General features: G+C 48.4%; 1 protein-coding gene across 1 annotated transcript; it reads left to right on the top strand.

Moving 5' to 3' along the window:
• Window positions 1–13,571: 13,571 nt before the first annotated feature.
• Window positions 13,572–14,787, top strand: RHOV (ras homolog family member V; the record flags this gene model as incomplete). Its single annotated transcript, XM_084240694.1, has 3 exons — window positions 13,572–13,779; window positions 13,968–14,026; window positions 14,344–14,787. The coding sequence occupies 3 exons, from the start codon at window positions 13,572–13,574 to the stop codon at window positions 14,785–14,787; spliced, it is 711 nt and encodes a 236-aa protein (XP_084096820.1).
• Window positions 14,788–15,017: the final 230 nt, after the last annotated feature.

The following is a 15,017-nucleotide window of genomic DNA, read 5'->3' as shown; positions in this document are numbered from 1 at the left end:
TAAGATTTGAAGAACATGCATGATTTCCAAGGGCATTAGGTAGAGCTCAAGAAAGCAAAAGTGGGGCCTCCCCGGTGGCTCAGCGGTTGAGCGCTGGGTTGCGAAGCTCCCCGCGGCCTCTGCGGCGCCCATTTGATCCCCGGCTGCTCCCCGGCCACCAGAGGAGGGTCCCACATGGCGCGCAGACCTCTCCTGCCGCCCACTGCTCCCCTCAGCAGTGTACTTCAGTCCTTCTGCCTGCTCTGCTCCCCGCTCTGGCTCTGGTGAATTCTCTCACCCTCCCGCGCTTTTGACTGTACCCAGTACATGTATAAACAAACAAATAAATAAATAAAAATACATGCCTCTTTAAAAATAAGTAAGTAAGTAAGTAAATAAATAAATAAATAAAAGAAAGCAAAAGTGTACAAAACAGGGGTTGGGGGAGCTCCCACCCCCAAGAGCTGGAGCACTAGGGAGTAGGGCAGTGGAGGAAATGTGTATGACCTTGACCAGTTGTTGTGAAAGACACTGAAAAGGCCATCAGAAGGCTTTGGTTGGAGATGAGATCATCTGATGTGAGTTCTAGAAAGATGGGCGGTGGCTTGGGTGGAGTCCACATCGGAGTATGAGACCTGAGGCAGAAGCTCAGGAGGAGTAGCGAGGACCCACCTGGAGAAAGAGCAGACTGGGAACACTCTGGGAGACATTTACGAGGAAGGGCCCCCTGTACTTAATGTAAAATTAGACGTGGGAGGTAAAGGGAGGGTGTGGGATAGCTCCTGGGGAGATCTGGCTTTGGTGTAGTGACACTGCTGTCCAAGGGGAAGGAGGCCTGGGGGTGGGGGGCAGAGGTCATAGGATTGAGCTCAATCTGAAAGGACCCATTTGGAGTCCCTGCAGGGCATTTACCTGCACCATGGGTTCGTCTCTCACTCACTAGTAGATATGTATTAGACATTTGCACAAAGGAGCTTCCTCATGCTTCAGTGTCTACATTTGTAAAATGAAAAAACTTTACCTTCGAGCATTCTAAGTATTTTAGGATATTATACAGATCACTCAGCACTGTGTTATACCTAGAAGGTCCTCAATACAGGTTAATTGTTAGTGATTGTCGACTGAATGAAGACCCAGACTAAAAGAATGATTTAATTGACTTAAGTGAGTCATTAGTTTTTAAAAAATAGATAATTAAAAAAAATTTTTATTTTTATGTAGAAGAACTGGGGTGTATGCCAAAGGTTGGGGGAGGGTGAGAAGATTCACCAGAGAGAGAGTGGGGAGCAGAACAGGTGGATCTATTGAAACACTGCTGAGGGGAACAGTGGATGAGAGAGGAGAGGTCTGCTGTGCCATGTGGGTCAGCTCCCCGCCTGGGGATTGAGCTCAGGCAGTAGAGGTGATAGTAGAGGTGATAATCCCTTGACCACCAGGGAGGCCCCCAAAAAGATACTTTCTGTGAATGGTTTTACAGTCCTAGAAAAATTGAGAAAGTAGTAGAGTTTCTACATACTTCACATCATTTCCCTTATTATGCACATTTTACATTAATGTGGTACATTCGTGAAAATTAGTCAACCAATATTGATTCTTTATTGTTAACCAAAGCCCATACTTTATTCGATTCCTTAGTTTTTACCTGTATCTTCTTTCTGTGCCAAGATCCCATCTAGGATATCACCTTATACTAAATTATCATGTCTCCTTACAGTGCTCTTGACTGACTGTGGCAGTTTTTCAGACTTTCCTTGTTTTTCATGACTGACAATTTTTTTTTTTTAATTTTTTTTTTTAATTTTTTTTTTTTCTTTTATAGAGGCATGTTTTTTTATTTATTTGTTTGTTTGTTCGTTTGTTTCGTTTATACATGCACTGGGTACAGTCAGAAGCGCGGGAGGGTGAGAGAATTCACCAGAGCCAGAGCAGGGAGCAGAGCAGGCAGAAGGACCGAAGTACACTGCTGAGGGGAGCAGCGGGTGGCAGGAGAGGTCTGCGCACCATGTGGGACCCTCCTCTGGTGGCCGGGGAGCAGCCGGGAATCGAACCGGCGCTGCAGAGGCTGCGGGCAGCTTCGCAACCCAGCGCTCAACCACTGCGCCACCGGGGAGGCCCCATGACTGACAATTTTGAGGAGCACTGGACAGGTATTTTGCAGGGTGCTCTCCATTGGAGTGTGTGTTTTCTTCTTTTCGTGATTGGGCTAGGGTTATGGGCTTGGGGGAGGGGAAGTACCATTATCAACACATCATATCAAGGGTACATACCATCAACATGACTTATCACTGTTGATGTTGACCTTGATCAGCTGACTGAGGTAGTGTCTGTCAGGTTTTCTACTGTAAAGTTACTCTTTTCTCTCCTTTCCAGATTGTCCTGTTTAGAAGGAAGTCATAACACATACAACATTCCAAATGAAATATAAATCATGTGGAATTCTTCTGCATAGAAGATTTAGGAGTTTTTAAGCTTCATTTTTATCTCAACCATCATAATACACGTAGACCTTTTCTTTCAGACTTATTTATGCATGCAAGAACTGGGGTACAGGCCAGAGGTGTGGGGGGTGAGAGGATTCACCAGAGACAGATTGGGGAGCAGAGCAGGCAGATCAACTGAAATACACTGCTGAGGGGAGCAGCGGGCGAGTCAGGAGAGGTCTGCTGCGCCATGTGGGTCACCTCCCTGGCCAGAGATTGAACTCGTGCTGCAGTGGCTGAGGATTGTTTCATAGGTTGCATCTTAACCTGTTGCGCCACCAGGAAGGCCCCTACGTAGACCTTTTTTTAAAGATTTTATTTATTTTTGGGTAGATGGGTGGCGGTGACAGGATTCAGCAAAGATAGAATGGGGGCCAGAGCAGGAGGATTTACTGGAATACACTGTTGAGGAGAGCAGAGGGTGATACAGGAGAGGTTTGCTGTGCCACATGTGGGTAGCTCCCTGGCAGGGGATTGAACTCGTGCTGCAGAGGCTGTGAGACAGCTTCATGGTGCTGCAACCTAACCCCTTGTGCCGTCAGGGAGGGGGAGGCCCCTACCTTCCCCTTTTCTTCTGCTCTCTGAGCACACTATGTATAAACACCCGGAGGGCAGGGGCTGGTGTCACATACATGGCCTCCTGGCACAGGACTTCACATATTGTTGGCCCCTGTTAAAATATGCTGAAGGATTGAAGCCCCTTGTCTCACTCAGAACACCTCTTCAAGAATTGTAAATCTGTTTTCTCTTCTGTTTGGCTCCCTTCCAGAAGTTTGAATTGCCCCAGTTCGCAAAAAGCCTTCTCCCCTCCCTGTTACTGTCATTTTCCCTCTGAGTGAAAAATCAAAGTCCTGCTCTAGGGACATTGGGGACCCAAAAGGTCCCAGCATGGCCTCTTTTTTCTCACTAGTGTTTTGAGTTGTAGGCCCAGTGGCCCCAGAAAACCCACTGGGTGGGAGAGAATAGGACACTTATCTAGGTGGCAAATGAGAACATCCTCAGGTCAGCAGTTCTCAGAGGGGTTCAATTGTTCTCAGGGGTATGGAAGAACCTCCCAGGGGGTACAGGGCATCAAATAGTTTTAATGAAATCAGTGTCCAGAGCCTCCACTTCTGGGCTTTTTTCTAAAAGTGACCAGCAGGACAAGGCAGCTGGGAACAAGGGGCAAGTTTCCTTTGCCCACAACCCATGCCTTTCCTACTCTTCAAAAGGCAAATGCACCATTCACCGCCAGGAAGGTGGAACCCAAACACCCCACCCCACTCCAAGGTGCATTGTTTCAAGACATAAAAACCTTCAGGGAGCCCCCCAAAAGACCACTGGGATTGTTGGTGAAAAAGACCAAGTAGCAAGTCCTTTGCACATCACCAAATGCTTTCTAGTTTTTCATTTTAGAATACAATTTCAGAACCTAACCAAGTTTTAACTGGGGAAAAAAAAATCAGGAGGCCCCTCTGGTGATGCAAGGGGTTAAGCACAGCACTATGAAGCTATCCACAGCCACTGCAGCATGAGTTTGATCCGCAGCCCAAGAGGTGACCCACATGGCACAGCAGACCTGCCTCCCCCTCTACTCCCTTCAGCAGTGTATTTCAATCAGTCTGCCTGTTCTGCTCCCCACTGTGTCTCTGGTGAATCCTCTTACACACACCCCACACCTCGGGCCTGTAGCCCAGCTCTTGTATGCATAAATAAATAAATCTTTTTTAAAAACTGTAAAATTATAACATTAAGATTATAAGTAATATAATATTAAAAAGCTATATATATTAATTACAAATAATTAGGATATCAGTAAAAACTTTCAAGTATAACATACATTAGAGTAAGATTGGAAACATGAAGGAGAAAATAAGTAGTGTAAAATTTCCAACTGTTAAAGAAGAGCTCATTGAAATATATTTTAAAATGAATAATGGAGAATATCAGGTTGCTTTGATAGCTAGATTCCAATGTATATTTTTATTTTATTTTTTTTAAATGCTTTTTTTTTTAAGATTTATTTTTATTTATTTATACAAGCACTGGGTACAGTCAGAAGCATGGGAGGGTGAGAGAATTCACCAGAGCCAGAGCGGGGAGCAGAGCAGGCAGAAGGACCGAGGTACACTGCTGAGGGGAGCAGCGGGCGGCAGGAGAGGTCTGCGAACCATGTGGGACCCTCCTCTGGTGGCCAGGGAGCAGCCGGGGATCGAACCAGCGCTGCAGAGGCTGTGGGCAGCTTCGCAACCCAGCAATCAACCGCTGCGCCACCGGGGAGGCCCTCCAATGTATATTTTTAAAAGAGGTAGATGTTTTATTTAAAAAACAATAGTCAGGGCCTCCTCTGGTGGCGCAGGCAGTTGAGCACCGCACTGTGAAGCTGTCCGCAGCCTCTGCAGTGCAGGTTTGATCCCAGCCGGCTGGTGAGGGTCCCACATGGGACAGCAGACCTCTCCTGTCTCATCCACTGCTCCCCTCAGCAATGTATTTCGTCAGTCTGCCTGTTCTGTTCCCCTCTCTGTCTCTGGTGAATCCTCTCACCCTCCCGTGTGTCTGGCCTGTACCCCAGTTCTTGTATAAATAAATAAATAAATCTTTAAAAATAAAAAAGCAATAGTCACAATATGCCAGAATTGACATTCTTTTTTTTTTTTTTTTTTTTTTTAAATACAAGAGCCAGGGTACAGTCCAGATGTGTGGGAGGGTGAGAGGATTCACCAGGGACAGAGTAGGGAGCAGAACAGGCAGACTGACGAAATACATTGCTGAGGGGAGCAGTGGACGAGACAGGAGAGGTCTGCTTGACATGTGGGTTGCTCTGAGGTTGGCGGGGATCACACCGGCACTGCAGAGGCTGTGGACAGCTTCACAGCGCTTTGCTCAACCCACTGTGCTACCAGGGAGACCCCAGAAGTGACATTCTTTACAACTATTTGGTCTTAAATGAAAAGGCTTTTTTTTTTTAAAGATTTATTTATTTATGCATACAAGAACTGGTATACAAGCCAGAGGTGCGGGGGATGAGAGGATTCACCAGAGACAGAGTGGGGAGCAGGACAGGCAGATCCACTGAAATACACAGCTGAGGTGGGGTAGCTCCCTGGCTGGCTATCCAACTTATGCTGCAGTGGCTGGAGATAGCTTGATAGTGCTGACTTAACCCCTGAGCCACCAGGATGTCCCCTGTCAGAATAGTTGTATAAATTTCTTTTAAGGACCATGGGAGTCTCAGTGGTGTTCACGTTCTGTACTAGCACAACCTCTACTGGGAACCCCTCTCAGTCTCATCCTTGTTCTCTCCAGTACCCCCCCATACAGTTTTTTCAGGTCTCCCTTCTTTCCAGGATGTGGAATCCAATTCAGCCAGATGCCATTGGGCAAGTCACCCAGTGTCTCTAAGCTCCATTCCACAACTGTAAAGTGGAGGGTAGACTTAGCCTCTGCCTAACTTTCTGTGAATCTCTGAAAGCCAAACTCTTGTCCACTTAGAGACATCTGGGGACAGTGCCCAGGGAATATTCCAGGCTTTCAGGACACTGCCTCAAGGACGTTGCTATGCTTCTCTCCTATCCCTGAGCCCTGGATATATTTCAAAAGATGCCTCAATCGGGAGACTGTCTCTGATTAATGTGAAACCCAATAAAACCTAACAACCAGTCCTCAGCCTGCCTCCAGCCTTTTAGGTCATGAGACCTGACACACTGTCAGTACTTGGAAAGTACCTGTTGGATGAACACGTGACTTGACATGTTAATGTGCATTGACATGCATGTACTACGTCACACTGCTTATATCAGAATTAAACCTGCCAAAATAGTCACCCACATGGCCTCTTGCAGGCACTGTTCTCAAACTTTTAAAAATGGTGAGGTTTTTGTATTAAAAACACTAGCAACATAACATCCAAAATGTTTAAAAAGATCTCTATTACAAGTAGTGTAAGGTTGGGAGCAACTAGAATGCATTGCCAGTGGAAATATAGTGTAGTACAACCACTAACAGCCACATAACATGACTGACTTTATGATCCAGCAATTCCATACCTGCGTACCCGCGAGAAAGGAAACATACATGCACACAAAGATCTGTACATGTTTCTTTTTTTTTTTTCTATTATTATTTATTTATTTATTTATTTGTTTTGTTTATACATGCACTGGGTACAGTCAGAAGCGCGGGAGGGTGAGAGAATTCACCAGAGCCAGAACAGGGAGCAGAGCAGGCAGAAGGACCGAAGTACACTGCTGAGGGGAGCAGCGGGCGGCAGGAGAGGTCTGCGCGCCATGTGGGACCCTCCTCCGGTGGCCGGGGAGCAGCCGGGGATCGAACCGGCGCCGCAGAGGCCGCAGGCAGCTTCGCAACCCAGCGCTCAACCACTGCGCCACCGGGGAGGCCCGATCTGTACATGTTTCTAGCAGCTTTGTCATAATAGCCCCAAACTGGAAATTTCCCAAATGTATTTTTCACCAAGAGAATAAACAGTGGCACTCCATGACAATCTGATACCATTCAGCAGTAAAAAAAAGAACAAACTACCCTTAGACACGACAGTATGAATGTATCTCAAAAACATGCTGAGCCCAGGGCCTCCCCTGGTGGCGCAGCGTTTGAGCGCTGGGTTGCGAAGCTGCCCGCAGCCTCTGCAGCGCTGGTTCGATACCCGGCCACCGGCTGCCCGCTGCTCCCCTCAGCAGTGTATTTCGTAAGTCTGCCTGTTCCGTTCCCCGCTCTGGCTCTGGTGAATTCTCTCACCCTCCCGCGCTTATGACTGTACCCAGTGTTTGTATAAATAAATAAATAAATAAATCTTTAAAAAATAAACAAACAAAAAAACATGCTGAGCCCAAGAATGAAAACATGAGACAGGGCCTTCCTAGTAGACTTAGGGTTAAGTCTCCACGCTGCCACCACAAAGGCCTGAGTTTGATCCCTGGCCAGGGAGCTGCCCACTTGGCACACAGACCTCTCCTGTTTGGCTCACTGCTCCCCTCAGCAGTGTATTTCAGTAGATCCTCCTGTACTGCTCCCCACTCTGTCTCTGGTGAATTCTCTCAACCCCCCCCCCCCGGCCGCCTCCCCTCATCTCTGGCTTACACCCCAGCTCTTGTATGCATAAATAAAAATAAATCTAAAAAAAAAAAAAAGGATCATGGACTGAGGAGGAAGGAGAATTTGAGTGAACTGTAAGGTTTGGAACCTGTTCAGGCTCAGGCTCCAACTCCTTCCAATTCATTAACTTGAGAGAATCATGCTACCATTGTCAGAAATAAGGATTTAAGAGAGCTCGGCTACTTAAAAGAGATGGGAGTCCTTTTCATTGACCATTTTACATGGTAACTGCTGCCGGTGATTAAAGAATACTAGCCAGGGCTTGAGCTCAAGGTCTGAGCAGGAATGAAAAGTCTGAGGGGTACATTAGCAGTTGGAATCTACAGAATGGAAAGGAGGTGGGGGGGAGAGGCAGGGGAAAGTTTGAGGGAGGGGCACAGCGGGCCCAGAGCCCAGCAGGTTGCCTGAGCCTGGAGACCAGAAGGACTTGGGGAGGGCAGGACCTTGGGGGCTGCAGGGCTGACAGGCAGGGACCCCAAGAGAATGACTCAACCCAGGCCACTGAGTTTGCCATCACCTCCCTCCCAGGATACAAGCAACAGAATGTAGAAAAATCCCTGGTAACCCAATTAGCTGCAAATCTGGGAAAGTGTTGTGCAGTCTAATTACTGTATGATTATTATTGTTACTATTTCAGTAAATAGGTGAGGTGTTTTTTTTTTTCAGTTTTATTGAGGTATGATTGACCAAAAAATTGGTAAGTATAAAACTCTTTTTCTTGCTTCCTCTTTTTATTTCAAAGCTTTCAGACATGCCCAGTTGAGTCTCTGGGCTCATTCTGAAAAGAAGGACTGATCTAGGGACTTGGGGTGGGGAGTGCAAAGAAACAGAAGACTGCTTTCGGTGCATTTCACTCTCAGAAAAACTCTGCCTTAAACTTTTTGAGAGAACCCTTCCTTACAACTGATGTTCTCTTGTTTTTTTTTTTTTTTAAAATTTTTTTTTTAATTAAGGCATGCTTATTTATTTATTTATTTATTTATTTATTTATTTATTTGTTTGTTTGCTTGTTTGTTTTATACACGCACTGGGCACAGTCAGAAGTGTGGGAGGGTGAGAGAATTCACCAGAGCCAGAGCAGGGAGCAGAGCAGGCAGAGGGACCGAAGTACACTGCTGAGGGGAGCAGCGGGCGGCAGGAGAGGTCTGCGCGCCATGCGGGACCCTCCTCCAGTGGCCGGGGAGCAGCCGGGGATCGAACCGGCGCCGCAGAGGCCGCGGGCAGCTTCGCAACCCAGCGCTCAACCGCTGCGCCACCGGGGAGGCCCTGATGTTCTCTTGTTAATCCATTTTTTAGCAGTAGGAAAAACTTGGTAGAGGGGCAGGAATGGATTTCTTGTAGTTTTGCTGTAGGTATCCCATTGTTTGCAAGTAAATCTAAATAAGACAAGAGATTAACAAAAATACCAAAGAGGGGCCTCCTTGGTGGCGCAAGGGGTTAAGATGCAACTTATGAAGCTGTCCACAGCCACTGCAGCACGAGTTCGCTCCCCGGCCAGGGAGCTACCCACATGGCGCAGCAGACCTCTCCTGACTCGCCCGCTGCTCCCCTCAGCAGTGTATTTCAGTCAGTCTGCCTGTTCTGCTCCCCACTCTGTCTCTGGTGAATCCTCTCACCTGTAGCCTGTACCCCAGTTCTTGTATGCATAAATAATCTTTTTTTTTTTTGGTGGGTCCCTTGCCAGCAGCCGAGGAATGAACTGGCACTGCAGAGGCTGCGGGCAGCCTCGCAGCCCAGCGCTCAACCGCTGCGCCACCAGGGGAGCCCCAATAAATAAATCTTTTTAAAAAAATACTGAAGAACTTGACCACAGGTGAGGGTGGACCTGGGGATTGCTGGTTCTGGGATTATCTGATGCTTCTGGCTTCTTTGATCTTGGGACAATTCCCTTAACTCCTCTGGGCTCCAACATATCCCCACCCACAATCCCCCAAGCAGTGTCACTTGGGTGCTTAGGAGACAGAGCAAATGAAAGCAGCTGCAAGTCCAAAGCCCCATTCAACTGTGTTGGACATTTTGAAAACAAAGTATTATTACGGCCATGATTCAATGCCAAGGGCATGTTTTAGTTTTCAGGTTTTTAAAAATAATGTACTTCATTTTAGGACAATTTAGAGTTACAGACAAATTGAGACCGTAGTATAGAGAGTTCCCATATTCTTCACACCTAGGTTCTCCCATTATGAACAGCTTACACTAGTGTAGTGTATTTGACACAATTTTTTAAAAGATTTATTTAATTATACAATAATTAGAGTACAAGCCAGAGGTGCAGGAGGGTGAGGGGATTCACCAGAGACAGAGTGGGGAACAGAACAGGCAGATGACTGAAAACATTACTGAGGGGAGCAGCGGGCGAGACAGGAGAGGTCTGCCGCACCATGTGGGTATCTCCCTGGCCAGCCAGGAATCAAACCCTCGCTGCAGAGGCTGTGGCTTCACAGCACTGTGCTCAACCCGCTGCGCCACCAGGGAGGCCCTGTATTTGTCACAATTAGTGAGCCAGCATTGACATATCATTATAAACTAAAGGCTACACTTAATTCAGAATTCCTTAGCTTTTCCCTAATGCCCTCTTTCTGTTCCAGGATCCCATCCAGCAGGACACATTAGATATAGTTTTCATGTCTCTTTAGTCTTCTCTTCACTGGGGCAGTTTTTCAGATTTCCCTTGTTTTTGATAACCAGAAGACTGGGCAGGCATTTCATAGAATATTCAATCGGAACTTTCCCAATGTTTTTCTCAGGATTAGACAGGGTGCCTGTGTTCTAGTGAAAAAGGCCACAGAGGTAAAGTGGTCTCGACACATCTAATCTAGGGCATGTTCCATCAACTCGGCTTATGGGTGTTGATCTTCATCTTGATTACCAAGGGCCTGATTCAGGTTTCTCCACTGTAAGGTTGCTCCCCCCTCCCCCGCCAGGTTCATACTGCCTTCTTATGAAGGCGACATTCTCTGACTACGGTAGCCCCTACTTAAGGGCTAGGGTTTCATGCTCCTCCTTGAGGGTGTATCTACAGGCATTATTTGGAATTCTCCATGGAGATTTGTCTGTTACTCCCACTTATTTATATATTTGTTTATGTCAGAATTGACTTCTGGCTATTCATTTTATACTTTGGGTTACCATTCATGCAGGGTGCTGCAGATTTGGCCTTTGGAAATCCACTTGGCTTCTGTGTCCATTTGCCAGAACTTTGTCTTCTGGTTGTTTTGTTTGAGGAGCACTTCCTTACTTTCCATATTACAAAAGGCTCCAGTCTCTTCTTGTATAGTTCCTGCCTCAGTCCTAGAATCAATCATTTCTCCAAGACGAATGTCAGGGCCAAGTGTTAATCTTAGCAAATGTGTGTCTAGCTGGAAGGTAGAACAGATCTATCAGGTGGGGAGGAATAAGACTCAACCCTTCCTAGGAGGGTTACTTTCCCAGCAGCAGCAGCCAGAATGGCAAGTCCTTAGCTGAGAAACTGGTGACTCACCTGCTCCCCAGGTTGTCTCCTCCCTCCCCCTCTTGCTGACAAGACTGTCCCTAAACCAGCTCAGAGGAGGGACCTCGCTCAGAAAGTATCTCCACCCATGGGGCCAGCAAAGAATGGCCTGTCTCAGGCCAAGTCAGAAGAACCTCCCCTTTTGTGTATTATTTATACCTGTTGAAATAATTAAACAAGATTACCCTCAAATTTATAACTCCAAAAATCAAACAAATAAAAAAATCCCCAAAAAACTGTTACTAAAACTTGGGTAAAAGGACTAGAGCACTGTGAAGAATAACCTGTGTGTGTACAGTCATTTTATCCCAGACACCTAGGCTGGGGCAACTTCCCTTTGGCTCCCTGAATCACAGATCCCAGCAGCAGCAGGGCTTTCAGAAATAAACACGCTCCACCTGTCATTTTATAGCACCGAGAGGGATCAAGTGCTAGCTCAGGAATTACACAGTTAGTGAGGCAAAGAACTGAGAATCCTGAGACAGGTCTTCAGACCTTCAGCTCTCTTGCTCGCTCGTGCTCTCTCTCTCTCTCTCTCTCTCTCTCTCTCCCCCTTTCTCTCTCTCCACATTCTTGGCTCCCTTGGAGGGTGGGGGGAGGGGTGCTTCAGGTGGGGGATAAGATGGCAAGACAGCACTTGGGGGCTGTTTTCTCTTGCTAAATTAGTACACTTAGGTGGATGTGTCTGAGAATCTTTGAGGGCTTAATGAGGGATTGTTAGCCTCCCAGACAACTGGACAAAGGGATTGTAAGATGTAGACAGAGGGGTGTAGAAGTGGATACTGGGAATCCTACCATTTGCCCAAAGTCAAGATTTTATTTTTTTAAATATTTTCCACTAAATTTATTAGGAAGTTGAATCAAAATTAGAGACTCCCTGGTGGCGCAGGGGTTAAAGACAGCGCTATCAAGCTGTCCGCAGCCTCTGTAGCGTCTGTTCGATTCCTGGCTGGCCAGGGAGATTCCCACATGGTGAGGCAGACCTCTCCTGTCTTGCCCGCTGCTCCCCTCAGCAGTGTACTTCTGCCTGTTCTGCTCCCTGCTCTATCTCTGGTGAATTCTCTCACCCTCCTGCGCCTCTGGCCTGTACCCCAATGCTTGTATAAAGAAATAAATATTAAAAAAAAGAAATAGAAAACACAAACACCCACCAGCATCCATTATACCATCCCCCCTTTCTACCCTCTTCACCTTTGGTAACTTCAGTTCTGTTATTGATGCCCACTAGTTTATCTTGTTTTGGCCAGAGATTTTAGGGTTTAAATCAGCAACTTTTGTTGTCTTCTCCTTTTGGTTAAACAGTAATCAATAATAATTGTAATAATCTCAGGAATCCTCAGACTTGTCCTAATTGATTTGGAGAATTGGATTTATGCATTTTTATACTACAAAGTATTTGAGGAAAAGGATTATCTCTTTTCTTTAATGTTCACCACCCCACCCTCCCAACAGTCTCCCTGCAACAACACATGGACTGGACGAGGTGTTTTCTGTGATCTTTGTATAAGCTGAGATGAAAGAGGGCCTTGGGGTTCAGAGAAAGGATTCTGAGCCTGGTGTCACTTGGTGTGCTGCAATAAAGAGACGAAATTAGCATCAGGCTACTCTTCACTTGCTCGCTGGGTGACCTTCCTAGGGTACCTGGGATATCTTGTCTCAGTTTGGAAACTCCTAGGGCAAGGACAGTGGGTGGCCCAGAACAGCATCTGCAAATAGGTAATTACCATGCTTTTGATGAAGAAGAAGATAATATTAGGGACTCTGGGGATTTAGAAATATTCAAATGAAGAATTGTCCTTGAAGATCCTCCCCAGCTGGCTTCTCCAGCATTTTGAGAGCTCCTTTAGCAGAAGGGAGTGAAGGTGTTTAAAGCCTGCCTTCAAGGAGAGTCTAGTGGAACCTCTCCTGTGGAGGTGAATACAAGAAATACCTGCCCACTTGTTCACGCTTGGGTTTATCTTCTGCTTCCCCACCACCTGTATGTTTGTAATTTTAAATTTTAACCTTTCGTGATCTGCATTTTCAACACCATTCCTTGATTAATAAAATTATTACCGAGCCTTTTTTTGTATTTGTACAAACATATATGCTTCACTTTGAACAAAGGTTGAATGTGAACATGCGGCACTGCATTCTGCAATTTGTTTCCTCTTCCCAACAACTAACCCTGCTGGCTGTCTCTGCCAACCATACCTACATATCTGGATATGCCTCCTTTTGGAGCTTCTTTGTCCATGTAACCTGTGCGCCCCTCTGAGCATCAGCGTTCCGACGGCCTCCCTTCCTCCGGGAGCTTCCAGACTGCCGGGCCTCCCGCGTGCGCTGCGGAGGGAGGTCCCGGGGTAGGCCCCGCGGCTGGGCGGGGTCCGGGGCGCCGGGGGTATGCAGATGAGGTGGGCGGGGCCCCACTTATACCCGCGGGTAGCGGCGGCCGGCGCGCCAGCCTCCGCCGACTCAGCCCGAGGTGGCCAGCGGGACCTGCTTCCTCCGGCGCTGCGGAGCCTGGTCCGGGTCTGTCCCCGGAGCGGGCCATGCCCCCGCGGGAGCTGAGCGAGGCCGAGTCGTCTCCGCTGCGGGCCCCTACCCCTCCCCCGCGGCGGGGCAGCGCGCCCCCGGAGCTGGGCATCAAGTGCGTGCTGGTCGGGGACGGGGCCGTAGGCAAGAGCAGCCTCATCGTGAGCTACACCTGCAATGGGTACCCCGCGCGCTACCGGCCCACCGCGCTGGACACCTTCTCCGGTACGTTCAACGGCCCCCGCGGCCGCTGGGTTGGGGGTGGGGTCGAGCACCGGGGCTGGGCGGGCGCCCTGGCGGGAGGGCTCGAAAGCCGGGAGCAGGCCCGGAGGTGGCCCCGGAGAAACCTGGGGGGGCCCGGGACGCTCTTCCTAACTCACACTGCCCCTCCTCCCCCCGCTCCGCCCCTGCAGTGCAAGTCCTGGTGGATGGAGCCCCCGTGCGCATTGAGCTCTGGGACACAGCGGGACAGGTGAGAAGCTGGCGCGGCCTCTCCTGGTGTGGGGGAGGTGGGTTGGAGGCTGGGAGGACCCCAGTTAGAGAAGGCCTTAAGCCGTTGGTCATAAGTCTTAGGTCTCCAGCCTCAGGAGACAAGCAGGCTCCCCTCCCCCCAACCCCCAGCCTTGGAGGGCTGGACGGTGCCCAGTGACAATTTGGAGCGATGTTTGGGATGGCATGAGTAAGAGAGTCCAGAGAGGCTGAGAGGGAGCAGAAAGTAAGGCCTTGGAGCCTTGAGACTGGAGGAGTACAATTAGTAGTTCTGCTAATGACCGTACCTTCCCATGCCAGGAAGACTTTGATCGCCTTCGCTCCCTCTGCTACCCGGATACCGATGTCTTCCTGGCCTGCTTCAGTGTGGTGCAGCCCAGCTCCTTCCAGAATATCACTGAGAAATGGTTGCCCGAGATCCGTACTCACAACCCCCAGGCGCCGGTGCTGCTGGTGGGCACCCAGGCCGACCTGAGGGATGATGTCAATGTACTGATTCAGCTAGACCAGGGGGGCCGGGAGGGCCCGGTGCCCCAACCTCAGGCTCAGGGCCTAGCGGAGAAGATCCGGGCCTGCTGCTACTTGGAGTGTTCAGCATTGACTCAGAAGAACTTGAAGGAGGTGTTTGATTCTGCCATTCTGAGTGCCATCGAACACAAAGCCAGGCTAGAAAAGAAACTGAATGCCAAAGGTGTGCGCACCTTGTCCCGCTGCCGCTGGAAGAAGTTCTTCTGCTTTGTTTGAACAGTTATGGCAACTGAGGAAACAGTAGGCCAACAGCCACGGACTTCTGGAACCTGGGGCCCTGGGGCCTTTAAGGGGGCTACTGGCAAGTTAGGCCACCCCATGGGACTCAGTTCCCTTCTGAACACTGGGGACACAGGCTTCTGTCAACTCTTAGATGCCAGGGTGCTCCTAGGGCCTGGAGGAGGGGAGGTTCTGACTTGAATTTCTGTGGTCAAGGCTCACAGAGA

Source organism: Talpa europaea, assembly GCF_964194135.1.
Source record: "Talpa europaea genome assembly, chromosome: 8".
NCBI classification, from domain to species: Eukaryota; Metazoa; Chordata; class Mammalia; order Eulipotyphla; family Talpidae; genus Talpa; species Talpa europaea.
Note: the sequence above shows the minus strand (reverse complement) of the source record. Positions and strands in the feature narration are given on the sequence as shown.